Source organism: Hyaena hyaena, unplaced genomic scaffold (assembly GCF_003009895.1).
Source record: "Hyaena hyaena isolate Hyena2069 unplaced genomic scaffold, ASM300989v1 scaffold_643, whole genome shotgun sequence".
In the NCBI taxonomy this organism is placed as follows: domain Eukaryota; kingdom Metazoa; phylum Chordata; class Mammalia; order Carnivora; family Hyaenidae; genus Hyaena; species Hyaena hyaena.
Genome location: NW_024081277.1, coordinates 748,770 through 776,668, shown reverse-complemented (window position 1 = coordinate 776,668; position 27,899 = coordinate 748,770). Strand labels below are relative to the sequence as shown.

The following is a 27,899-nucleotide window of genomic DNA, read 5'->3' as shown; positions in this document are numbered from 1 at the left end:
TGGATGTGATGCTCTTAATTTCCCTGTGTATCAAGTTACCTTAAAGATATCTAATGGTCTTGATGGTAAGTACTTCGAGTACTTGAAGCTCTGCCCCATCCATACCTCATCCACAAGAAAGACAGTGAATGGCTGAGGAGGAAGGTGGCTATTATCTGGACTTCTGGCTTCATGTGAGGCTCAGAGTCTGTATGAGTGTTCCTCAGCCTTGACTAGGAGCCTCTTTATTTGGGTTGCTCTATTTGAGTATCTCTGATGGACCAAGGGGGACCCAGGAAAAATGGAGTCATTGATCACCCAGTACCTTGCTGTGCCACCTTGCTGCATCAGTGCACTCACATCCTCAATGCCAGAGAAAAAACTCACTTGCTAATGGCATTCTGTGTCTGAGGCCCCTTCACTGGTGAGCATTCAGGCATCTATCCATTGCAGGACTTGTGAAGGAAGAAGGCATGGTGATAGGATGACCTGTGAAGAGTATATATGGGCCACTTTCAGGTTTCTTTGAAGAAATAATATATGATCCCAGTTCTGAAGGATGGGAGGGAATGAGCTATATAGAGATTAGGGTGGGGGCAGTGCAGACTGGAGGTTCCCCAAATGGAGAACATGTTTGACAAGTTTAAGGGATTGAAAGTAGTTACTGTGGCTGGAGTGTAGAGTGTGAAGGACAGAGTAGTGTGAAATGAAGTTGGCATTGAATGGAGGAAACGATGCAGGGCCTTATAGGCCATGGTCAAGAGTTTGGATATTAAGTACTACTGAGGTCATTGGGAGGCTTTGAGTGAAGGAATGGCCTGGTTTGATTTACATTGTTAAGTTTTCTTCTGGCTGCATAGTGAAGGATGGACTGTGGAGGAGAGAAGTAGAAGCTGGAATCTGGACAGAGGACATGTTGCAGCCTGGGTGAGGATTTGTGGTGATATAAGCCAAGCAGGGCTGTGGAGAGTGAGAAGTGCCCAGGGCTGGTGCATATCAGAGTCTGACACACTGGAGACGGGCTGTGAAGAGTGAGAAGGACCTGGGATGACAGACAGATGGGTGGGTGGTAGGGCCTGAGGGAAGAACAGAATTTGAGGGGAGAACAATACTTTCCTTTGGACATGTTTGATTTGAGGAGCCTTATAAACCCTCATGTAGAGAAATCCAGCAGGCTTTGAGGCAGAGCTTGCAGGGTCCTCAGCAGAGGAGTGAAATCTCTCTCTTGATAATACCAGGGATTTAAAAGTGGGTTAGGCCATTCCTTTCCTATAGGCATATGACATAATGGTTTACATGTTATGGTCATTATCCTATCATTATATGTTACAGTCTATTTTATTTAACTCATTCAAGAAAATGTTTGGATTTCTTGAAATAAATAAATTTGGTGCTAGATGTAGGGGACCTAATGATACATGGGATGGACTGAGTGGTCTGTAGATTTGGTAGTATCTGTAACAGTGAAGATGGATTGATCATTCCTTCAAAATTAAGTCAAGAATTCCATCAGGAGGGATTCCATCAGTAATTAAGTGGAGTATCATATGTTTTATGACTTGAGAACCAGACTGTGAGACAATAGCAGAGGTACTGACCTAGTCACCAGGTGGGCTGGGGATGTTCAGCAACCAGTGAGTGCTAGAGGAGCTGGCGGGTGAAGTGTGCTTCAGAGGGAACAGTTAGTGGTGGGTGGGCCAGCAGTTTGTATTGGAGTGAAAATGAACAGAATCCTTTCTGGGAACTGCACATTCTGTGGAAGGTACTCAAGGATTCCTTGGCAAGATTATGTAGCATATAAGAATGCTCATACTAGTGTCATTGCTACTGCTTTCACATAGGTAAATTTGTTAGTTACCAGGAACTTCCACCGCTCTGTGCTATTATTTGGGGGTAGAAAATAGAGTGTGAAATTGACATCTCATATGACTTCACAAACACCATTATCAGAATGATGTAGTTATCTGAGGACAACAACTCCTTAGATTCACCAGCATTAGTGCTAAGTTTATGGAACTTAAACATCATAATGGAGGTGTTCACATATATTCACAGTAGTAGGACCCCAGAAGAAACTGAATCCACTTTGTCATAGATTGAATAGCAATCTTGGATAATCCTTGCAGAATTTAAAGAAGCTATTTTTAATTTTCCCAAGGTTTACTGGTATATTCTTCCCAAGAGCTAACACCTTGTTCAGGATCCTGTTGTAAATGGCACAAGCACCTTGTTTGCCAAGGAGAATGTACACGGGTGTGTCAGCCGTGGATCACTGCTCTGACCAGAGTTGTGAGGGATAGTTGGGCCTCTGGAAGAAGTGGCTCTATTGCTGCTGTCGTGTCACTGGGCTAAGCTCCCTGCACAACCTCCCTGACTAGCTGCAGTCCCTGGGTTAGCAGAATTGGTACAACAGGGAGAAACACTGCTCAGGGCAACAATGGGAACACATGGAGGCCCCCCCCCCCCCGTCATGTCCAAGCAGGAGTAGAACAGGTCACCTGGGAGCTTGAGAGAAGGCTGTAACCAGTGGCCCAGTTGGAAGTGTTCTGGGGAACACCTGCTAGTTCTCTTGAGCTGGTCTCAGGTCAGTGGGGAGGGAGGAGACTGGCCCATGTTGGACTCCAGCAGCAAAATTGTTTTTCACATGTACAATCTCATCCCTCTTTATGGCCTATGTCAAAAGCCACATCCTTTATATGAATTTCTATTCCTTACCCTCAACAGGAAGGAATCTTGTTCCTTCCCAGACCTGCACTCACCACTGGCCTTCTAGCTGGTCTGTGAATGCTGTGCCCCCATGGCTCCTGATGCCCTTGAATCAGTCTCCTGTAGGGTGTGTGTTTGTGGGAGGGGCCCCAGACCTATTAAGGTCTCTTAGTAGAGAACAAATGGTTAGGGATACTATTTTCTTTGTTCTGTTTTGTCTCATAGGGGGATACAGCTAGTTTTTACTTTCCTTCACTTCTGAAAAGGTTGTTTGTGAGATCTGATAGTTGTGTAAGGTTACTGTCATAATGGAAACTTTTTCTTTTCAGATAATGTGGATGCAAGTGATCTTAAGCCGTTTTTTGAGACCAACTATTCTCAGATATATTTCATCTTCTATGAAAATTTTATAACACTGGAAAATAGTTTGAAATTAAAAGGTAAGGATTTCTACAAAACAATTGCTTTTTTTCTTTTATAGTTTATTGTAAAGTTGGTTTCCATATAACACCCAGTGCTCATCCCAACAAATGCCCTCCTCCATGCCCGTCACCCCCCTTCCCTTCTTCCCTACCCCCATTAGTCCTCAGTTTGTTCTCAGTGTTCAAGAGTCTCTCATTGTTTGCCTCCCTCCCTCTCCCCAGCTGTTTTCTCCCCATCCCCTCCCCCATAGTCGTCCATTAAGTTTCTTCTAATCCACCTATAAGTGAAAACATATGGTATCTGTCTTGTTCTGCCTGACTTATTTCGCTCAGCATAACACCCTCAAGGTCCATCCCTGTTGCTACAAATGTCCAGATTTCATTCTTCCTCATTGCCATGTAGTATTCCATTGTATAGATAAACCACATCTTCTTGATCCATTTGTCAGTTGATGGACATTTAGGCTCTTTCCATAATTTGGCTATTGTTAAAAGTGCTGCTATGAACATTGGGGTACATATGCCCCTATGCATTAACACTTCAGTATCCCTTGGGAAAACAATTGTTTTCTATAAGTTTTTTTTAATGTCCAGAAAGTGTAAAAGGTTGTATGTGTCGTGAGTTACAAGTTGTTGGGAGATTGCAGTGGTTAGCATCTTTGTTTCCCTTAAGGTTTCTCTTATGTAGCTGTTACTTGAACAACAAATGACTGAAGGGAAAATGGAAGAAGAAACCCACAGAAGGCATGAGTTCCACAGGAATAATTTACTTAAAAAGAAAAAATAAAAGTAGTATGGACACACTGTAAAAAAATTCAGACTCCATTAAGGGGTTTGTAATGAAATTTGAACCATACGTTTTGCCTAGACCCCCAGTCCTGCTCTCCACGCAACCACTATTAAAAGTTTCATGTATTTCTTTCTCTATATGGTATTAATGGGTTATGTTTATATTTGTTTATGGTTATGCCCATATCTACTTACATAAGATATTCTTTGAAAAACCAAGTCAATAACGTCCACTGCACAGTCCTGCACAGTCCGTTCTGTATTTAGGTGACAGGATAGTGTAGCCTGGGGATCTACCCTGGGTTTGGATCCTGGCCCTACCCTTCTGGCTGTTTCTCCTTGGGCAACCTCCCTCTGACTCATCTATCAGCATTGGACAGGTTAAAATGTATCTGGGATTTCAAGACAGAGTGTGGCACATAGTATGTGCTCAGTAAATGTTGGCTGCCATCATCACCTTGTTTATTTTCATGCAGTCTGTTTTGGAAATCCTTACATGTTAGCACCCTTATTTCTGCCTCAGTTTTATTTATTTATTAAACAAGCTTTTTATTTGAATCTAGTTGACACATAACATTACATTAGTTTCAGGTGTACACATTGTGCTAGGTTCACCACAAGTGTAGCTACTACCTGTCATCATGCAGCACTATTACAGTACCAGTGACTATCTGTATTTATTATGCTGTGCCTTTCATCCCTATGACTTGCTCATTCCACACCCGGAAGCCTGTACCTCCCGCTTCCCTTCACCAATTTTGCACATTCCTCCCAATACCCCCTCCCCTCTTGCAACCGTCAGTTTGTTCTCTGGATTTATAGTTTGATATTGCCTTTTGTTTGTTTACTCATTTGTTTTGCTTTTTTTTAGATTCTACACATGAGTGAAACCATATGGTATTTGCTTTTCTCTGTCTGACTTACTTCACTAAGCATTATATCCTCTAGGTACATCCATGTTGTTGCAAAATGTCAAGATGTCATCCTTTATTATAGCTGAGTAATATACCCTTGCATATATATACATATACACACATACACACACCACTGCATCCTCTTCCTATGGACACTTGGGTTGCTTCCGTTCCTTAGCTATTGTAAGGAATACTGCAGTAGGCATAGGGGTGTGTATGCTTTCAGAATGTTGAGTCTGGTTCATAAGCTGCCATGACAACAGTGGGAACCCTGGAGCGGAGCCAGGTTTGGGAGGGAGGAGGATGAATGTAGCTTTGGGCAGTCTTAGTTGAGATGCCTTTGGGATACTCAGATGTTGGTTCTGGCTGGATAGTAAAAATATAGGGACTGGAGCTTAGGAGAAGAGAGGGGCAATTGTGCTGTTGCCAAGGGAGAAATTCTTTGCAGAGAAAGTGACAGGGATTTTGGATAAGTCCTTCTTTTATTGGACAGATAAAAAGGAAAGATAAAGAAGTAGTGCTTGGGGCTGGGAAGGCAGTTGGGTGCCAGGAAAGAGTTTTGTCATAGAAATTCAGAGAAAGAGAATTTCAAGGAATGAAGTGTGATCAACATCTGACGATGCAAAAAGTAGAGCCGTAGGACTAGGACGTGGCAGCGCATCGAGGAAGTTGTTCCCGAGTGCTGAAAGAATGGTCTAGCTGAGTAGTGGGATCAGAAACCAAATGGGGAGAAATGGAGTCAGTGAAGGCTACACACAAGAATACCCTTTTAGAAGGTTTGATGATGAAGACATCACCTTAAATGTCAAAAGACATTCATTTGATGATGAAGAGGATTGTATCTCAAGGAGTATCTTGGTCATGCAAGAGTTTTGAAGGATGCCCTTGCCTGTTTGCAGACTGATGAAAGAGAGATAACAGATGATGCAGGTGTTGGGGGATGTGGGTTGAGACAGAATCAGGTATATAGAAGAGGATGCAGAGAGGCATGTATAGATGCCCTGACTGCTTCTGTAAAACCTGAGGCAGATGTTAGGCACGGAGGGGAAGGACTGTGGGACAACACACTGTGGTGGTCTCTGACATAGAGACTAGGCTCTTGAAGGTCAACAAATCAAATATGGACATGTGTCCAAGGATGCCAACAGGTGATTTTGTTTTTTGTTTTTTAATGAATTGCTCAGGTTTTCCCCCTGTGATTAACAAATTCATTTAAATCTCGAGCTTATTTTTTTCCAAATTGTTAGATATTTCAGATATGAAACAATTTGATTTTTAATTTGTTTTCCAGTTTTGCTCCACTTTTTCCCACAGGTGTGTGGAGGAAAAAAGTGTGATATTATGGGTAATCAAAATACCAAAAGAAATATATTAAAATCTCTTACCTTAAAGAAAGCCCTATAAACAAAAAGCCCCATTTTATTTATTTTTTTAATGTTTATGTATTTTTGAGAGAGAGAGACAGACAGACAGAGCACAAGTGGGGGAAGGGCAGAGAGAGAGGGAGACAACAGAATCTGAAGTAGGCTCCAGGCTCTGAGCTGTTAGCACAGAGCCCCATGTAGGACTTGAACTCACGAACTGGGAGATCATGACCTGAGCTGAAGTCGGATGCTTAACCGACTGAGCTACCCAGGCTGCCAAGCTCCATTTTAAAGGCTACTCTGTCCCTCCTTTCCCTCCCTATTGCTTTCTTTGTCCTTTTAGAAAAATCTCATTGCTCAAGGCTGTATCAATTAGTTTGTGCTGCATAACAAATTACATTATAAACTATCCCAAAACTAGTGCTTTAAAAGAACCAGTCATGAAAAAATAAATAAATAAAAGAATGAGTCATTTAGCTTATAATTTTCTGGGTTTGTTGAACAGTTCCTCAAGTTTAGGCTGGCACATGCTTCTCGCATCAGCTGGTAGTGGATAGGCTCATTTACATGTCTTGTAGTTGGCAAGCTATTGACCAGGGCATCTTAGTTCTCCTCCATGCTAGCAGGCTATCTTGAGCTCCTTTACATGCTGGCCTTAGGGTTCCAAGCTCAGCAAGTACATTAGGCTTTTTAAGGTTGTGCTTGCCTCCCAGTTGCTAATGTCACATTGGCCAGAGCAAGCTACAGGGCATCTCAGATGCAACATATAGAGAAACAGACATCTCCTGATAGGAGAGGAAAAACTGTCTTCATTCTTGCAGTCTACAATAAAGAATCATAGTGAAGAACCAATAAAAATAGGGTGAGATTTTGCAATTTCTTGCTTTTAATACAATCTGTGTTTTGATTGGAGTACCAGTAAGAAAGTATACCAAAACAGCAGAATAAAGGAAGATGTTTGCTAGAAATAATGAAATTATCTTGTGATAACCAGCCTTATTGGCTCTACCTTCAAAATATATCCAGAATCATTGGCCTCTTCTCACTACCTGTGCTGGTAATGCTAGTGCTCCCATTATGTTCACCTGGATTATTGCATGCCCCAGAAAAATGGTCTTTCCCTTTCCACTGTTGCACCCTGCACCCCTTCCATAGTCTCTTCAGTAGAGCAGTTGGAGTGATGCTTTAAAAATGTTTCAGATCATGCCTTAGCACTCCGAACCCTCAAATGGCTTCCCAGTTCTGGAAGTAATTATAGTGGTCTTACATCCTACCTGCCTGCCTTTATCCTACTGCTTTCTAACCTCATCTGATGCAGTTCTCCTCCTTCATTCCAGACACAAAAGCTTTCTTACTGTTTCCTGCCAAACTTGCTCAGCCATATGGACTTTACACTGTCCAATTCCTCTGCCTAGAACACATTTCTCCCAAATTTCTATGTGGCTTCTTCCCTTTCTTCTTTCAGATCTTTGCTCAGATGTCATCTCATCAGCCCTGTGTTTTTTTTGACTTCTCTAGTCAAAATTGCATACCATGCCTTTTGGCTTTCCCATCTACCTTCCCTCTTATTTTTCTCATTTATTGGATGCTTCCTCCTGTCAGAATATAAACTCCTCAGGGCAAGGATTGTTGTGTTCTGTTCACTCCTGCATCCTCAGGTACTGAAAGAATCCTTAGAATGACACAGAGCCCTTCTTCAGTATTTGTTCAATGAATGAATGCTATCTTACCTCATAGAGCTGTGGGGACTCAGTTACATCAGGGGTCCACAACATACAGCTTAGTGCCTGTTTTTATAAATAATTTTTTGGACACAGCCATACCCAGTTCATTCATGTGTTATCCATGGCTGTTTTTACCCCATCATGGCAGAGTTAAATGGTTGCAAGAGAGGTTGTAAAGCCTAAAATATTTACTATCAGCCCTTTACAGAAAAAGTTTCCTAAGCTAGTTGCTGAATGCCAAGCACTTAGCACAGGGCTTGCTGCTTAGAAACTGGACAGTAAGTGAAAATTGCTGCTATAGGTTTTTAGTTTTTATTATTGTTATTATCAAAAGGACTGTGTGCAATTGCCTAAAGAGTTGCATGACTTTTTATAGTTAAGACTGCTGTATGCCCTTTCATATCAAAAAAGTGAAAATTCTTTCTTTGCTTTTGCTGTACATTCCATCATAACTTGAGCTCAGAAGTAACTAATTAAGAAATGAGTAAATTGCCTTCCATGGGTTGATAGTGACCTGGAAAATGTGGAAGCCGTGTTTAAAGAGTTAGTGAGGAGAACCTCTGCTAGATGTGGGCTCGGGTGGTCTGGCTTGGGGTCCGTCTATATCCCTGATGTGGGTTCCACACTACCTCCTCGTAGTTTTTGAATGTATCTTGAAGTTTAAATGTTTTTGATATAACATAATTCTTAATATCCTAAAATTTATACTTTGTCATGATAACTACTGTTTTTTATGTATTCCAGGGAATAATAAGTCACAAAGGGAGGAGCTGGACTCCATCCTCTTTCTTTTTGAAGTAAGTTTTTGTTAATTCATTTAGCTTTTAAGATTTTTGCTGAAAATATGATATTTTAGGCCTTAATTTCATTTGAAGACATAAAACATGATAGGTATGTATTTCTTTCCTTCCTCTTTTACAAACAATGCTGCCAAGAATGTTCTTGCGATTTTTTTTTTTGGAAAAGTGGAAGAATTTTTGCTATATGGTTACCTAGATGTGGAATTGTTAGATGGAAATGTATACACATTTCAAATACTGGTATTGTCAAATTGCTCTTCAAAAAGGTCATATAAAGTTATATGTAAACTTATATGGAAATTGTGTGTGTGTTTCCCCAACCAACACTGGTGACTTTTTTTTTTTCATATATGCAAACTGTTGTGTGAAAACTTATTCTTTTTAATATATTTTTCTGACCACTAGTGAGATTTCAATCTTTGTATATATGTGTGTGTTCATGTGTGTTGATTGTTTATTCTTTTTTTTTTTAACTTTATTTATTTTTGGGAGAGATTGAGCACATACCAGCTGGGGAGGGGCAGAGAGAAGGAGAGAGAGAGAATCCCAAGCAGATTCAATGCTGTCAGAACAGAGCTGGATGTGGGGCTTGATCTCACGATGACCTGAGCTGAAATCAAGAGTTGGTCATTTATCCGAGTGAGCCACCCAGGCACCTCAGATCATATATTCTTTTAAAGGTTGAAACAATATTTGGGTGTGGTTCTTGACCTATTAAGCTTAAAGTCTTTCTTGTCCACATGTATTAGACAAGTGGCCAGATTACTGATACCTTCGCAACTATACTAGAATCAAATTGTACGTTCTGAAAGTTAATTGTTGGTTATCTAAAAATTATTCACGATTTGAAGAGACGTGCTTAGGTTGGTGTGAGGTCAACTTTATGACTCTAAAGGACATATTTGTTGCAGAGCTGGCTGGAGGGGGAGGCCAGGGGAGAAGGCTCTCCATGGACTTTTTGGATTTGTGGATTTATGAAATAAAATAGATCTGGAAACCTCTCTGGCCCAGTACTTGACTCATGGTTGGTACTCAGTAACTGTGGTTCCTCTTTCTTTCCTTTAAGGGCTATACTCCTTCTCCAGAGTAATAACTGCATTATTTTATGGTGGTTGCTGTATTTCATTCTTGTGAATGAAACCTGTGCAGAGGAGTTGTTTTTAACAGGATCTTTAAGTCTGTCACTTAAATATGTATTTAATGATCATCATTTGTTTGAACTATTTCATTAATATAAATTATCTTATATATGTAGCACTTGATATATTTACTAAAGGATCTATAACATAAATACAAGTTTTGAAGCATGGCCATAAAGCTTATTCTCTTGATCCCCCCCTCCCCCTCTCGCATTTTAAGTAGTGGAAAGTATTTAGGTGCTTCTCCTTGATCCTGTTCTTTTTCTCCTCTGGAGGCAGTCACTCCCTTGGTTTATGCTTTTCCCTTTCTTTTTTAAAAACGGTTTTACCACAAGTATTTGTATCCCTAAACAATGCATTGTGCAGTTTTGTTTGGTTTTGATTGTAATAAAAATGGTCTCACATGGTATATAATCATCTGTGGCTTGCCTTTTACACTCAACATTATTTCTGAGATTTATCCATGTTTTGAATTTAGCTCAAGTCCATTCCATTCCCACTGCTGGATTAAGTGGATATGTATGATTTATTTAATGCCAACATTTTGTTTATAGATTTAATTTTTGTTGTTTTCTTGGTCGACAAGAAACACTGGTTGTGAATAATGACAAGCTTGCCAGTTAGTCTGTTTTCTTGTCTTACTGTACCAGACCAGCCCTCCAGTTTGTTGGTATATAGACATGATAAAGATGGCCATCCTGCTTCTGATTCAAAGCAAGTTTTGTTAATGTTTCATTATTCAGGGTAATGTTTTCTATAAAGTTTTGGTAGATAGTCTTTATCAGATGAAGTTCACTTCTATTTTTAGTTTGGTAAGTTTTATAAGAAGTCATAGATGGGTTTTGAAGTTTCCAAAAATTTTTTTTCTGCATTAACTGAGATAACCATGTGATGATCCTTCATGAATATTTATGTGGTGAATTGCAGTTCTGAATTTGGGAGATGCTAATACTTTGTTTCCATTTTTGGATCTATGTTCAAACCTCAGGTTGGCCTAAATTTCTTTTCCTCACATTGTTTCTGAATGATCCTATTATAAAGGTTGTAGAACCTGGTGTTAAACATTCTTTTTCTATTATATAAAATAGTTTGTGTAAGATTGGAATGATCTGTTCCTGGAATGTTTTTTAATATTTCCTGTAACAACCATCTGAAACTGGTGCTGTTTTGTTTTGGTTTTAGTGGGAAGATTTTTAACACTCTGTTCAGTTTCTTTAATCATTTTAGGATTTTTCAGGTTTTCTATTTTTTTTTTTTTTGATTCAGGTTTGGCAAACTATATTTTAAGAATTTGAGTAGTTCTAGGGGCACCTGGGTGGTTCAGTCTGTTAAGCTTCTGACATTGGCCTAAGTCATGGTCTCATGGTTCATGGGTTTGAACCCCGCATCAGGCTCTGCGCTGGCTTCCTGAGCCAGCTTGGGATTGTTTCTCCCTCTCTCTCTGCCCCTGCCCTGCTTGCTCTCATTCTGTTTCTCTCAAAATAAATACATAATTTAAGAAAAAGAATTTGAGGAATTATAAGAATTTCTGATCAACAGAGTTTTAAAATTTATTGGTGTGACCCTTCTTTTAAGGGTCATAATTCCATATTTCTTTCAGTTTTATCTACTCCGCATTGATCTTTATTGTCTTCAATTGTTATGTATATTAGACAACAGTATTAGCAGTAGCAACAAGTAAAAGTACTTGTGTCCTCTTTACAAATATTTTGCTAGCTTCTGGTTACCATTGCAGCAGCTTTAAACTCTGTTCCCTGTCTACTTGTTCCTTTAAATGCCTTTTCTCTCTGGCTTCTCTTAAAATGTTTTTCTTAGTATTTGGTGTCCTGCAGCTTCACCATAGAATGTCTACTTGAAGATTTCTTGTCTTGCTTGGTATCTATGTGCTTCCTATATTTCTGGATTCAGATCATGTAAGATTTCTGTAAGACAGCTGCTATCTTCTCAAATGTTGACTCTTTTCTGTCCTTCTGGGGTATTTCTCAGGATTCTTGTTTAAAACTCTTGCTCTGTCCTCCATGTCTCTCCAGCATGCTTTCACCCTCTTCCCCAGCCTCCTTGTGCTGCACTCAGGGAATGTCTTCAGTTCTGCCTTCTGGTTGCATGAACTCCTCGTCCGGGTCTCATCTGCTGCTGAAGCATTCTACTGTGTTTAGATCGCAATTATTGTTTTTTCATGTTTTAACTTCCTTAAGTTTGGTGTTCATGGGTGGCTGGTTGCTTTTGATAGGCTCTCAATCCTTGTTTGGTGTTAGACCTCTTGTTTTCTTGAACATTTAACAACGTAACATTTTGTATTCTATATCTGATCATTCCAATATTTAGCCTTCAGTTGTCTAAATCTGCTGTCTCAACGTGGCTTCTTTACTTACATGCTTTTTTGACTGGATTTTGAAATCAGATTTAATTAAACATAGATTTAGTTGAACATAGATTTAATCTGTTTCAATCCTGTATTTTTCTGGAAGGTTTACTTTTCTTTTGCCAGGAGGCTCGAAGTGTTCTTGGGACCACTTTGGCTCCATTTGAGGATCCTGATTTATAAATGGAATCTCAGGTTCATTCCTGAAACTTACGGTGTGGTGGGAACTGGACTCTATAAGGCACAGACTAGATCTGAGATCTTGCAGTAGAATTGGCCTTAGTTCTCAGGCAGCCTGAATTGTTTCTCTTGAGCTTGTTGCTTACAGATTAGGTTTTTGGTTGACTTTTCTTCTCTCACCTTCCTTCTTGCTACCTCCTTTCCTACCATTTTTTAAGTCTTTTGTTAGGTTCTCAGTATTTTCTAAAGCCCAGATGTGTTTTGAGAATTACATTTGCTGCCACTGATTGCAAATCTAGTTGTCCTGCAGTGAGAAAGCCTATTAGGGACCGTAGTCGTATACCTCCCACAGAGGAGGTTTTAATACCTTCTCATGTCCAGAAATTCTAGATTAGGGAGTGTGTTATTACAGATACATTACCGTCTACAGAGGATTATTTGCCTATATAATAGAACAAATATATATTATTCAAAGCTTCATAAAACTTTCATTTTGCATAGTAAATATGAATGAATAATGAACTGGCATTACTTTTGTTTATGCTTATGTTCTCTTTCTGTCTCTAGCTATAGAAGGTAGGTTGTAATTTGTTTGGTTCATTCTGAGAATTAAGTAACTTCATTGCTACTTTCTACAAGTTAGTGCCATATAAAGAGATGGTTTACGAGGATTTGGTGGTAAATACTTATCAAGGTGTAAATAATTGGGGAAGGCTTCCTTTACAAGAGGTGGAATTATTAAGACATGTTAAATCACAGAAGGGATATCATGTAAAGACAGTCTGTAAATAGGAAGTGGATTGGAAGAAAGCACAGAGGTGAGAGAGAGAGTTCAGAAGGCTCGGAAGGAGAGTATGTAAGGAGATCTGCTGACTGGCTCTGTAAGTCAGGGGCAACCTAGAAGGGAACCTTTGTGAAAGGAAGCAGTAGTGTTTGCATGTAATGAGATACTGGAGACATTACAGTGCTCTGATGAAGCAAGTGGTGTCCAGTCAAGGCTGCCAGCTCAGTTGAAGTCATGGTTTCAGGCAGCAAGCACACCTTTCCATCTGCCTTTATCTCCAGTGGAAGGACTTGTAGTCTTTGAAGTTGACCTCCAGACACCTTTCTTTGCCTGTGGCTGCAAATCTGTGCATTGCTTAGAGTTCCTGTGGTTGCTGGTTCATGGAGATGTCTGTCACACTTTCTTTTTTTTTTTTTTTTTTTAATCTGAAATTCACTTGTTAATTTTACTCTTTTAAAAATATATTTCATTGATCATTGTCATGTGTTTCAAATGAGAGTGGGGAGCTGATAGTGTGGGACCCCATGAAATGAATTTACATTGCCATCTTGACCAGAATATAAGTGTTTTACATGGCCTTTCTGTGTCATCCTTTCCTTTTGAAGTGGTTCTGTCTTCCCAGTTTTTGTCAATGGAAGAATGGGGGCTTTGTTGTGTTAGGTGACCTGGCCAAGATTGCATATCTATCAAATGGTAGATAGAGATTTAACCACTGGCCTACTTTAGAACCCATTTTCTTAACACAGAGCCATGTCACCTTCCATGTAGGAGTCTCAATATTCTCCTGCTTCTGAAGCTGTACCCACAGGCCATGTATACCAGTAGGTATCTGTTCTTGTATAGTTCATTCATTTATTACACACATTTATTGGATACCAGCTTTGTGTCAGGCACGTTTCTAGGTGCTGCAGATATGGCAGTGGGTAAGTCAAACAGAACCCCCTGTCCTCACTGAGCATATATTACATTTCATTACATTGGGCATATGTACACTTCAAAGAGTACATTTGACTACAGCGTTCCCTGGTAACAATGGATTTATGTCAGAGCTCCAGTAATGACCTTCTGAGTCACAGAAAATTCTGAATGGCCCCTTGTAGAAGTGATACTTTGGTGGTAGCCCTTGAGGTAGCTACCTGCATAGGGGAAAAGGAGGGCTGGTATAGAAATGTAAGCACATGATAAATGGGCTTCAAGGCCAAATAATTCACTTGACTTTGAGAATCTTTTGGATTCAGTAGTTGAGAGGCTGTTTTAATGGTACATGGGATTTGTTTTAATCAGGTATGTCAGACAGACACACAGACATGAAAATGACTGCCAGGAAGGAAGACATTTTTATTGTACTCACAGGACTACAACAGAAACAGAAGTCATGGCATGCCAGAGGACTAGGAAGAGAAGCCCCAGAGAACATAGAGCAGGCAGAGAGAGGGGAACGGAGGAGGGGAGCCTTTATTGTGATTTTTGAGGGAAAGAATGGGCAAGGCAAGGTAAGCAAGCTAAGCACGTTTAGGATTGGATAGTTTGGATAATTTTGACAGGCTCTGGGCTGTAGAGGTGGTCCCTAGTTGTCTAGTACCTAATCCCCAGGTGACTTGAAGAGGAGGATAGTGTCCCAAGTGTGAGGGCCCATAAGAGGAGGTAGTTGTGGGAGTGGATTTGGGATTGGTTGGTTTGCCTGTCAAAGGCATTTGGGCAGGTCCTAAATGTCAGAGCATCAAGAATACAGAAAATATGAACATAGAGTTAATACAAAGATGTTTCGAGTTGTCTGCCATATTATATGCCATTAGTATAGAAATGTAGTAGTTTGGTGTTATATGGTTAAGAAAATTCTAGAATTTGATAGCAAGTTATTTCCTCACCCCCATACCACCACTCCAGTAAAAATATACATTGACAGAAGGGGTTTAATTTCAAAGCTGGCCTAGGAATGCTACTCATTTTTCTATTTTCAAATATCACAGAGTTAGCTATCACAGATTTACAGGACATTTGACTTCTAGATTCCTTATTTTTAGATTTATCCAAATTACCCCACCAGATTAAATGAGTCCTGTTTTTTCCTTCCTAGAGACCTGAACGGTTTCTTTATAACCTGTAAAGTGTGGTGTGAGATGGGCCAATAGTCCAAGCCCCTCCGTGTTCCCTGTGTGGCTTTCTTTCATCCGTCATTGGGGGTGTTGTTTGTTGGTGGTGCTCTCTCACACACATACTGCTTTGCTTACTGCCCCTTTACCTCTTTTTGCATAATTTTACTTCTGGCCTCCTGCTTTATGTAATTCTGCTTTCAGGGACTGCCCTTTGCTCGCCTCGTCATCTGGCCCATACTTTCAGGCTCTGTTCAGACCCACTGATTTCTTCTGGCAACTCCAGCTAGAGATGCACATTTTTTTCTGTGAACTTGTATAAATATGCTCCTGCTAGTTACCATTTCATTATGGTTAGGTATTCTTATGTTTTTCTGAAGTTGGCTGTATCATAGCTTCCTAATGTGACTGTAATGTTCTTGAGGCCAGCAACCATTTCATATAATCCTTTGTATTCTCCCTCCTACCCCCCCATAGTTACTTGCAACTGTTTATATTTAGTGTTGGATTAAAGCGTTTTAAATTCTCATCTTATTTCCCATGGGGTTATTTGTTATTTTTATGTTTAACATTTTCCTTCCTCACTTAAATCTCTCTGAATAAAAGAAATAGGAAGAAGGTTGCTTTAGATTAGGCCTTGACACTAACAAGCTGTGTGGCCTTGAGTTGGGTACTCTCCCTTTCTTTACCTGGGCTTTCTTGTATGTAACATAAAGGAGAGGGACTGGATAGCTCTGGGGTCTCTTCCAGCTCTACCAACCCATGACACTACAGATCAGGAAGTTCACAGGCAAATCTTCTAGCATGGAATTTAATTTCATGCTTTCATTTAGTTTTAAATATTAAATTGAATTGACTCTGACTAGCCATTTCAGATCTAAACATCTCATTGCGTTTTCTCTAAGGCAACTCTATTCAATAGAACTTTCTGTGATGATGGGAAGATTCTGTATCTGCACTACCCAATTAGGTAACTACCAGCCACATGGGCTGGTTAGTGCTGCTGCAACTAACTGAAGTTTTAATTTTAAATAATTGCATTTACTTTAAATTTTAAAATAGCCAGCTGTGGCTAGTGGCTACTGATTGGACAGAAAAGCTCAATAGTCTTCCCACAGAGCCATTTTACCTCATTTGAAAGACTTCCATCTTTTTGTTAAATGCCTGGTTAAATCCTCAGCATGTTGCACATTGTGTTGCAGGGGACTTAACTTAAGGTTTAGGGTTTTATGGAAATGGTTTCCCTGGGCTTCTCAGCCATAGTTACCAAAGTGCCAGAGGCAGATAATGCCTTTTCCTCCTCCAGTTGGAGAAGCATGGCTTCAGAGTAGTCTTATGCAAACACAAAATTGAAAAGCCACACACAGATTCATTCTACTCTTTTTATGCTTGTTTTATATAATGAAAATAAGATTTTAAATAATGGCCAAATGAAGTAGTACTTTATTTCCCCCTCACAACCCCCACCTTCCCTGCAGCCGCTTTCCTCCCCACAATACCAAGAAAACACGTATGGTGTCAGTTCAGGATACGTATGCTGTTTCTCCTTCTCCCTTCCTTTGGTGGCGGGTGGGGGTGGGGGAGGACTCAGGTTGGAGAGGCGTGGGTGCTTAGGACACACCATAGCAGGTGAGCTACCCAGAGAATGAAGATGATCTGAGGGCCTCTGCATGGCCAGTCAGAGGAAGGGGAATATAACTATGGTCACTAGTGTTTGTGTTTACTACTGAAGATGAAGTTGGCTTGTTTGAAATTTACTGTAGACCTCCTACCTACCATCTCCCTTCCCTTCCTGTGTGGAGATAATGCTGGATTGGAGGCAGGACGCACGTGTGGAGCCACGCGGGCTGTAGTTATGTTTGGAAGTTGTAATTGACCGGCAGTGAATCCAGGGCTGTGGTGGAAGCTGTCTTACTTTAATGGAATTCAACACTGGGTGTTCTTTTATTGTTCCAAGTGAGCTTATTTAGATAGTGGGTTTAGCCTTTAATTCTTTTCCTCAAAATAGGGGGAAAGGATTTTACTAGCATATCTGATAATAATAACACAACTGGATACAGTGTGGTGCCCAGAGTCGTGTAAAAGAAGGTAAAATGAGTGGCTGGTTTTTACTCTGTACAGTTACTTTGTATTTTCCATCAGTAACTGGAGCTTTCATTTTATTTCCAATACAGATGGAAATTGTAACTTTTCACACTTAATAGAATCTCTCTACCTTAGATATTAATAATGGAGCAGTATTTTCCTGAAGAAAAACTAGAATTATGGATGTGCTAGGATTACAAACAGTTCTGAGATGTTTGTTTCCATTTCTCCCCTCCCCCCCCACCTCATTTTCCTTCTCCCATCTTCTTTGTCCTTCCTTTTATGGAACTGTGTATCTTTTATAACTCCTTGCTGATGAAAACAAATCAGAAGCTCCTGCAGCGGTTCAGTGGAAAAGCTTGGGCCAAATCATAGACCAACACATCCAGTGCGGGTATCCAGCAGGATTCCATCATCCTTTTGCTTTCTTTATACAATGGCTAATATCTTTTCTCACAAGCAAATTACACAGAGCAAGACAGCACAACTGTAGTTTTGCAAATAACCAGTTTCCCTATTCCCTGCTTTCCTTTGCTTTATTTGTCATTACTTATTTCAGGTTGTCTAGTGTGCAAACATACTTCAATGCCACTCCCTCCTCATGCTGAGGTGAAGGACTTCCTTCCACAAACCTCTCATGTTCCTGCCTTTTATTATTTTTTTCCACAAGGACCACTTTACTGTTATTGACTGGAGGAGGGACAAGAACAAATAAAATGAACAAGAAAGAGATTTTTCTTAAATCCTTGGAATTTAAGTTCTTATTGAGGATTTCAAATATTTGGATGCTTCCATGGACTTTTTTTTCTTTTAAAAGAATGATGCCAACTTTGAATACAGCTCCTGGGTTACTGCCATAATTCTAAATGGCTGATTGCAACTGGGAAAACAAACAAACCAACAAACCAATTCAGTGTTAGTTGATGTTTCCTGGAGAACATTTCAAAAAGAACTGAGCGGATAGAGACACTCATCTCCTACCTCCAAAGCTGCCTACATTCCAACTGACAGACAAAATCACCACCACTGGTTATCCTGACCAGAATGTTGTGTCACTTTTATGACATTAAGGGTATATTTTAATGTGTTATATATATTTTAAATGATAATACAGATAGGTGTGTAATTATTCTGGCTTCTTAATGTTAGTCATTACTTGTTTTTATTAATATTGAGCCCTTGGTTGGGAACAGCTCCAGATGATAGCTAGCAGTATTGTTATGGCATAGTGTGAACTACTCCATGACATTCCTTGAGGCCCCTCTGCAGGGGTTACAGACGATGCCTGGATAGCCATTTGTGCCCTTTCTTATTTGTCCCACATGTTGCTGGTGGTGGTGGTGGTGGTGGTGGTGTGTTAGCGTGTTAGCTCAGAAATCACTCCTCAGTTCTGTGCCCTATAATGGATATTGGGGGAATAATAAAACACATGGCCCAGGCCTTTCATTCCTATAGCCTCTGATTATACTCATGTCTGCTTTGAATCATGAGATGTTTATGATTTCTGCAAATGGGAAGATGCTAACAAAATATAAACATACATATAAAGCCCCTTCTGGAGATTTTTGTGGTTAAAATCTGATTATTTTATTATAGCATGGTAATAATGTGAATTAGACTACAAGTGTCTAAGTTGAAAGCCATTTCCAGTGGATGTTTTGACTTCTAAATTTAATATTTAAGACTACAGTTTTCCTTATGCCTTGAGACTTACAGGTGAGAAACTTGGGGTTGACCCAACAGGATATACTGAACTACTCAATTCACCTTGGGGAAGTGAAACTGGAGACATGTTTGTGGAAGTCTGAAATTACATTCTGGTGATTATCTCTTGCAGCCAGATGCCCTGAGTTTCCTGGCATGCTGGCTTCTCTCACGTAGTGTGGCCTCTGGACTCATTGGTAACTGATACCCTCGGAGCAGGCCCCCTGGAAGGCAGCACTAGCAAATGCCTCCAAGAACCCTTTAAGGGCAGATGGTAGAAACAGCATCAGGGATAAATATATGGAAAATTCACAGTAGAACTCAAGCATCCTATATTTAATGTTAGAACAGCAGAAGATAGGTAAAGAGCTTTTTCTCTCCCTTTAGATTGATTGGAATTAATGTGTTAACACAGTTTGAATGAGATGGTTTCTTTTTTGTAAATTTAAGAGAGAGTTGTACAAACGTATGCTGTAAATTTTCTATGCCTTGTTTTGTTTGGATATGTGGTGTGGTGGCAATTGTAGAGTGACACCTAGTGTTTGATGTGCTTGTGACACTGGACAGGATGGAAGGGGAATCTGGCTGGAAGTCAGCCATGCACCAAGCTGTTTTTGCAGACCTTGGGCATTCGCTGAGTGAACTTAATGGAATGGCCAGTCCTGAGCCAATTGCAGGTCTGAAACACTTTTTAATTCTGTTGAGGCAAGCATTTTAAATCCTTTAAGTTTTGGGGGATGGCAGAAACCACAAGGTGGCATCTCACTGAGGCTTTATTAATTCTGTATTCATTACTTACCTCTAAACTCTCTGGAAGTGATTTTTTTTTTCATTTTCATCTTATAAAAACATGACACAGAAAAGATAGCCAACCAACTGTGCTGGTACCAAAATCAAAGAGACCCGAAAAGTGCAGTTTTTAGCCAGAAAACAGAATCTTGTATGAAATGAAGAAAAGTAGGGAGTTTTGTTTGTAACTGAGATCTCCCCTGTAAGATCTCTGTGTGAAAAGAAGAATCCTTTAGAATCTGTTTTAGTGAGTGCTTTATTCAGAGCAAAACTATATATTGTGGGTAGAATTATATGCTACTAATTTTTTTTTTTTGAGAGAGAGAGCATGTGAGTAGGGTTGGGGCAGGGAGAGAGAGAGGATCTCAAGCAGGCTCTCCACCATCAGCATGGAGCCTGACATGGTGCTCAAAACCCACAAACCGTGAGAACATGACCTGAGTCAAAATTCAGAGTCAAATGCTTAACCAACTGAGCCATCCAGGTGCCCCTATATGCTACTAATTTGGGAATTTGTGAAAGTATCTGGATATTCTCTCATTAAAAGTAGAGTCTAGTACAATTTGATTTTCTTTAAAAAGATATTAGACCTTTGCATGACCTCAAGCAAAGTAAAAAAATAACCTCTTAACAATCTATCGAGTGCCTACACTTCTAAGTTTTTGAATTTTCATTTTCAGTACCTGATGAAAATGGTTCTTTATCTGTATCTGTATGTTTTGGTCAGTATCAATGGTACTTTTCTTTACTCTGGTACTTTTCTTTACTCCATGGTTCTGTATATCTCATGCTGGCATTCTTGAATGCCCTCTTTTTGCTAACTACATCAGCCTTTCTTCAGAGTTTCAGTCTTCCCTCCGACTTGAGTATCCTGCTTAACTAGTCTTTTGGTCTATGATCTTCTGCCCCTTCTGTCTCCCTCTCACACCTGGAATGTTGTTTGTATAATGTAATTCTAGTTTCCCTTGTCCTTTAAGATGAAGTTTGAACTTCCCAAATGTTCCAGGCTGTTCCTGATCTGGCCTCTGCCTCCCTCCATCCCTTGTTACTCACCTTACTTTTGTTCCCACTAGCAACAAAGCAGCAGGGTTTTTTTGTTTTGTTTTTGTTTTTTCCTGCTATTGCTTAATCTACCTAAAATGCCCTCCACTGCTTGGCTAACTGTGGATCCTTTAGGATTCAGTTCAAGGGTGGTCTCCCTTTGGAAGTATGCCCTGTCTGTACTCTCTTGTGCACGTACTGACATCCCTGATATTCTTGCCTTTACCCTTTAGGGCTGTCACTTTTTGAGCAGGAACAGTTTCCTATCTCGCTTTATCTCTGATCCCTCACGTGGTACCTGGCACAAAAGGGACATTTAAGAATATTTATTAATGAGTCAAATAAATGTTTGATTTAGAAGGTATTTGTTTTAATTACCTGCGCTACTATTGATTTGCAGTGCTTGGAGATGTTTTCGTTCTTATGAAACTCGCTTTTTTTAAAAAAATGATTTCTTCCTAAAATCACCTTTTTTCAACTTTTTTGAGTTTAAAATCTAAGTGGTTTTTTTTTTGTAGACAAAACTCTACAGATTTACCTCATTCAGCTTTGACCAATTTTTGTTCTACAGCATTCACATTGTTGATAATCTTTAGTCTATAATTATGTTTTTTTTTAAACTTGAGTGTTGCTCACAAGAGTGTTTTAAAATCCCTCAAGTACTTGCAAATTTTTTTAGTTTAAACTCTTAAAGGTGAGCTTGCAATGCATTGAGTTTGCTTGTGACTTGTGCAACTCCTACTTTGATGGTTTTATTCACATGGCTTAGAGAAATAACTTTTAGTAAATTTTTATGCATGTTAGAATCTGTAAAGTGATTCTACAGACTTGTCTCTCTACATCTATCTATTAAACCACTCTTAATTATATTCAAAGATGTTATATTGCACTGTATTGCCTGTTTTATCTGTCAAAGATAGAGTGCATTAAAATCTTCTGTTATAAGTATATTTCTTCTCAGTTTCTGCATTTATTTTATTTTCATGTACTTTTTTGTTTTATATTCATGCTATGTTATTGGTTGCATAAAGGTTCATATTATTGCTAAATTGTGAATTACACTTTTAATCTATTTGAAATGATCCCCTTTGTTCCCCTTAAAGCCTTTTCACTTGATATTTGTACTGCTTTGCTGTGTGTTTGTACCTATGCACACCTGATATGCTGTTTTCTGTATTTTATTGTTAATCTTTCTGTGTTTGAAAGCTAGTTCTGATTGACTTGATCTCTGGTAGAGGAATTTAACCTGTTTGTATTCATGATTATTCATGATAACATTTTTGGTTTTTCTTTTACTTTTGTTTTTTGGGGGAGAGGTCACTTTCACTTTATGGAATATACTTTGTGATTATAAAAATATATTTTCTATTTTTGTCATTCCAATAAATATCCCTAAATTAATAAAATACTGTTAAAACTGTCTTTCTTCTAATTATTCACATTAAGAAAAAAACAGTATTTGATGATAGCCCCATGATTTTACTTTAACTGCATATATCTTTTGTACTTCCCACTTATCAGCTATTTTGTATCCAGATTATTTTATCATATATAATGTTTTTAGAATGTTATTTCTCTTATGCTAATCATTTTGAGGATTTACTCTATTTTTCATAACCATATTAACTCCAATTATATAAATATAGCTCACTGTCACAGTGTTTATACCGCTGCACCTTTGTTTTTGGATTGTTTAATCTCTGTATTTGCTGGAATATGAATATGCTAGAATATGAATTTGCTTAGTATGTTGAAGAACGGAGATATGAGCTGGTATACTTCCAGCTCTGTAATATTTATCTATTAGCTTCAAACATATATAGCTGGCTATATACTTTCCAAATTGTACTCTTTTTTTCTCCTTAAAACTCTGAATTATGTTTGCTTTTTAAAATAGCTATAGTTTGTTTACCCTATCTTTATTATGTATGGATTCTTACATATGCATCTGGTCTACTTTGGGACTTCTGTTCTCCATATGGGTATGTATTTTGGTATGCATTCTTCTTGCCTTGGCCACACAATGAGCCATGGACCACAAACATGAACTCCACTCTACTGGAGCTAATATTGCAGAGGAAGACTGAGATTAGCCCAACTTTTGTTCCTCCATGGATATTCTCCTTTTTTCTTTTTATACTTTGTTGTCAAGTTGGTTTACATATAACAGCCAGTGCTCATCCCAACAAGTGCCCTCCTCCATGCCCATTACCCACCTTCTCCTCCCCCACACCCCCCTCAGCCCTCAGTTTGTTCTCAGCATTCAAGAGTCTCTTACAGTTTGCCTCCCTCCCTCTCCCCCACTATTTTCCCCCTTCTTCTCCTGCTTCATCCTCTGTTAAGTTCCTCCTAATTCACCTATACGTGCAAACATACGGTATTTGTCGTTCTCTGCCTGACTTATTTCGCTTAGCATAACAGTCTCTAGTTCCATCCATGTTGCTATAAATGGCCAGATTTCATTCTTTCTCATCGTCATGTACTATTCCACTGTATAAATATACACGGAATTTTAGTTAAAATATTGAATTTACAGCTTTAAACGTGCTCTGACTAGCTGTTTCTCTCTGTTCAAATTATTTAGTTCCTGGGAGGCCTTGTGATACACGGGGTTATAGTGGGGGTCTTTGTGGCAGACTCTAGATTCATGCTTTCCATGTTTTCATCTTCACGTAATATTTCCTCATTGCAGAATGTTACTTATTTGTGTCACCATTTTCTTTATTTTCCTAGATCTTAAAAAAGATTCAGGGTCCTCTTGGATCTTTTAAGAACATGACTCAGAAATTCTAAAAAAGTTACCCTGTTTCAGAAAACCTTTTTCAGAAGGAGGAATTTCCATATTTCTCTAGGGCAGTCTCCTCTTTTGCTGCATTTTCTGGTATGTTCTGCTCTCATGGGAGGGGCACCACCTCCACTCTGCATGATTCCATGCAGGTTCATCTGTGCTTTAAGCAACAATTCCTCTAAGTGTTTTGCTTGTTAGATGGGATCCTTTACCCTTTCTGGGTTTTGATTGCTTAATGAGGTTTTCAACATTTTAATATTGTTTGAATTCTAAAATACAGGAGGGAGAAATTAATGTCCCTCCATTTTTATTACATTCCATATTTCCTTTAGGTGTCTTTCCCTTGTATTTTAGTCTCTCTTTTGAAATATTTTTATTCACTTTCTCCTTAGCTGAGAAAAGTATTGCACCTCAAGTGATGACCTAATCAAGCTTAATTAAGTTTTCTTGTAATGTTTGGAAATACAATGCCATGCTTTCTTATATCTTTTTCTTAATTAAATTTTTTAACAGTTATTTATTTTTGAGAGACAGAGAGAGACAGAGCATCAGCAGGGGAGGGGCAAAGAGAGGGGGAAACACAGAATCCGAAGCAGGCTGCAGGCTCTGAGCTGTCAGCACAGAGCCCGATGTGGGGCTTGAACCCATGAACTGTGAGGTCATAACCTGGGCAGGAGTCAGATGCTCAAGAGCTGAACCATGCAGGCAACCTTTAAAAATTTTTTTTAATGTTTAATTTTCAGAGAGAGAGAGCAAGCAAGTGAGCAGGAGAGGGGCAGAGAGAGGGAGACACAAAATATGAAGCAGGCTCTAGGCTGTGAGCTGTCAGCACAGAGCCCAATGCAGGACTTGAACTCATGAACTGTGCGAGATCATGACCTGAGCCAAAGTTGAATGCTTAACCATCTGAGCCACCCAGGCACTCCCATGTGTTTTTTTAAATCTTTATTAAGTGCCTACTTGCCAGGTTCTGTGTTTCTACTGTGTTAGAGTATGAGCACCTTCCTTAAACTGTCACATTTCCTTGTGTCTGCCTTTACATGTCAGCTGAAATTAGAATTCCCATTGTCTTGCTCTTTTATATTTTTTGCTCATTCCATTCTTTGTGCATGCAGTGCTTATTAGGAAATGTGACATGCCAAGTGCTGTTCTTGAGGTTGGGGATACAAGATGGCTAATAGAGGGTCATCCCTTCTATCAAGGAATCTAGCACCGAATGGTGGGATGAACTCTGTGTCCATATCACTGGGAAGCATGCTGGTGAGCGATCTAGTGAGAGGTATGGTTAATGGGCCCTTCTGAAGAGTTGTTGGTTCAGTTCAGTTTTCTTTTTAATAGTTTGTTGTCAGTTTGTTTTCATATAACACCCAGTGCTCATCCCCACAAGTGCCCTCCTCCATGCCCATCACTCCCCTTCCTCTCTTCCCTACCGCGTCAGCCTCACTTTGTTCTCAGTATTCAGGAGTTTCTCAGCTCAGTTTTAAAGACTGAAGAGAATGTAACAAGATGGAGCTCTGCCTCCCTTGCTCAGTAATAACATGGCTAGTGATTAGGTAGATAACCTACTGTTGTGGAAGGGAAAGGGATTGCTATGGAAGAAGAAGGAGGGAGAGGGGTAGGAGGAGGGGGAAGAGGAAGGAGGAGGAGGAAGAAAGAAGAAGAAGGGATTGCCATAGAAGAAAGCTAAAAATGTAGTCATATTTAACATTATACGGTTTATTTAAGCTCATTTCTCTTAAACTGTAGCTCTGAAACAAGTGTTGACACACAGAGATCAATGTACATATGTTGTCTATGCTGGAAAGCTGAGTCGTTGTCAGTAAGAGATGCATGGCTAGGCCCATGACAGCTGAGGAACAAGTTGACCTCTCTGTAGGTCTGCCTGGAAGTGTCCATGCCACCAGCCTCTTCCTCCTGTGGTTCCATCTGAAACCAGACTGTCCTTGTGGCCTGGGCCTTTATGGCATTTCTGTTAAACCAGCTGCCCAGTTGTCAGAAATTTTCTGTCCATTTATTACTCAGAAGGTCACAGAAATAAGACTCATGTTCTTTAGACCAAACTCCCTATTTTTTCCCGAGTCAACACTTCCTTTACACCCTTGTGTCATGTGGCTAGTTTTAGGGAGAGTTGCAGCCCTAGCTTCCTACTTCTGGACATAACAGGTTTAGTTGGTCATTGTTTTGGTAGATTACCTCACGTTGAGTTAGGGTGTGATCTTGTCCTCATTCTTCACCACCCTACCTTTCTAAGTGGAATTGAAATCAAGTGTGAATCTACTGGGATATGTTGCAATCATTTGGTAATAATTTGGGAAAAAATGTTTCCCATACAAATTAAATGAAGATCAGCAGTTTTAAAGTACGCTATAGCATCCTATATAAACTCCAGCTTACACTTCGCATTATTCCTGGTCATGCAGTAGGTTCTGAAGAAAAAAGAACTATGGATAATCAGTTAAAAGAATGACAGATTCCCTGATGTGCTGATCAGTAGTAATACCTAATTTTGATTTCAAGTGTGCTATAATGGATTACCATATAGATGCAGCTGAGCACTGAGCATTAAACAGAGTCATGTGTTTTTCGGAAAAGTAATATTTATTCACACTATGTGGCTTTCTTGAAAAATTTTTTTTTATTTTACTCTCCAGTGAAACTACAAACAAGATGTCAATAGCTTATGTGGCATTTACAGTAGTGTAGCTTAGAATATCAGCTGCAGTAGAAATGCCATAATGTATTTGCCTCAGTAAAGGTGGACTTCATCTGGGACTTTCTGAGGGACAGGCGTAGCATTTAGACACAGATGGTCATGTAGGGCTTTATTTTTATTGACTTCAGAGACTTTAATGCATAAAAAATGGTCCTGGCAATATTTAGGTACAAAAGAAGCAGCAGTGTAGGTGGTGTTTCAACCTTTGAGTGGTTGTATAAGATTCTCTCCATTTGGGAATGTTTTTAGTAGCTCAGACCTGGGGCATGGTGTTTCATATCCAAACCTTATTGAGTTTATTTTTGAGGGTCTTTGAAATCTATACATTTTATAAATCTGAAAACTTCTGTCGAGAAGTGGTGATGATGATAGACCTGACCTCAGAACAAGTTGGAGACTACTGGTTGCCGACTGACAGTATCCAAGTGTCTATATACGCATCATCCCACTGCATTCTTTATTTTTCTTTATATTAAAGACATTTTTCTCTATTGCACAGTAAGAAAAACTTAAGGAGACAGGTAAGTATTTTGGAAAGCTGAAAAGCATGATTCAGTGCCAAATTTCCTGACTAAAGTCTGAAGAAGGGGCATGCCAAGCATTTGTCTAGCCCAATATAAGATCTATCTTGAATCTGTGGAGTAATTTTCTCAGCATCTTCTATATGACATTTTAAAATCAAGTGGCAGAATAGGATCAGAAGATGATCCTGGAATGCAGCTGGGGCGTCCAGTGCCCTTGGCGGAGAATGCATGAGGAAGTAGGACACTGAGCCTCAGTGTGACATTCCCTCGGGAAGAGTGAGCTACACAGGAGGAGGCAGAACAAGGACAGGGAGGACTCAACAGGCTGAGGCTTCAGTCAATGCGAGGCAGCAGCCCATTGACAAGAAACAATGCCAGCAGACATGGTGCCCCCAAAATAGGGTCTACTGTTCTTAGTACTCCAGCCTCTTAATATGATGAGAATATTCAAATTAATGATTGGAAGATTATTGTGGCTTACAGAGAGATGGTGCTGCTCATATCACCCTTAAAGAAAGAATTGGCTACCTAACTGCAAGGAGTAAGGCCAGCTGGCAGCCCAAGGCTGTAAATGCCTTCAGCTCCCCAACCATGGTCACGCTCTTCTCATCATGATGCCCATCTAGTGGCTGAGCAAGGCAGTGGTACAAGGACCTCACCACTTCCAGGCACATGGGGCCCCTCTAATGTGCCATCTTTGCTCTGCAGCTTTTGCTAGGCTGGCAGACGCTTTCAGCTCTGTATGGTGGTCTGAGTCTTCCTGCCCCCTCCTACTTCTTAATTTCCCTTGCACAGATGTTACTTTCCAGTACACCTGGGCACTGCTAACTCCACCACAGTGTCCATGTCCCAGAGAGTTCCACCCGCAACGAGTGTTATTCATCTGTTATCAAACATGCCGAATTAGCCTCTGTTATACATTTAAAAACAAGTTTTTCAACATTTATTATTTTGGGGAGGGGGAGAGAGAGAGAGAGTGAGAGAGAGAGTGAGTGCAAG

General features: G+C 39.7%; 1 protein-coding gene across 4 annotated transcripts in view; it reads left to right on the top strand.

Annotated features, from left to right (window-relative positions):
* The window catches only part of RALGAPA2 (Ral GTPase activating protein catalytic subunit alpha 2), a 330,682-nt gene that overhangs the window by 25,959 nt on the left and 276,824 nt on the right, over positions 1–27,899 (top strand). For all 4 annotated transcript variants that reach the window (XM_039216611.1, XM_039216612.1, XM_039216610.1 and 1 more), the window contains exons 2-3: positions 3,015–3,125; positions 8,643–8,695. In XM_039216611.1, coding sequence (XP_039072542.1) covers positions 3,015–3,125; positions 8,643–8,695 — 164 coding nt within the window. The remainder of the gene's footprint in view (positions 1–3,014; positions 3,126–8,642; positions 8,696–27,899) is intronic.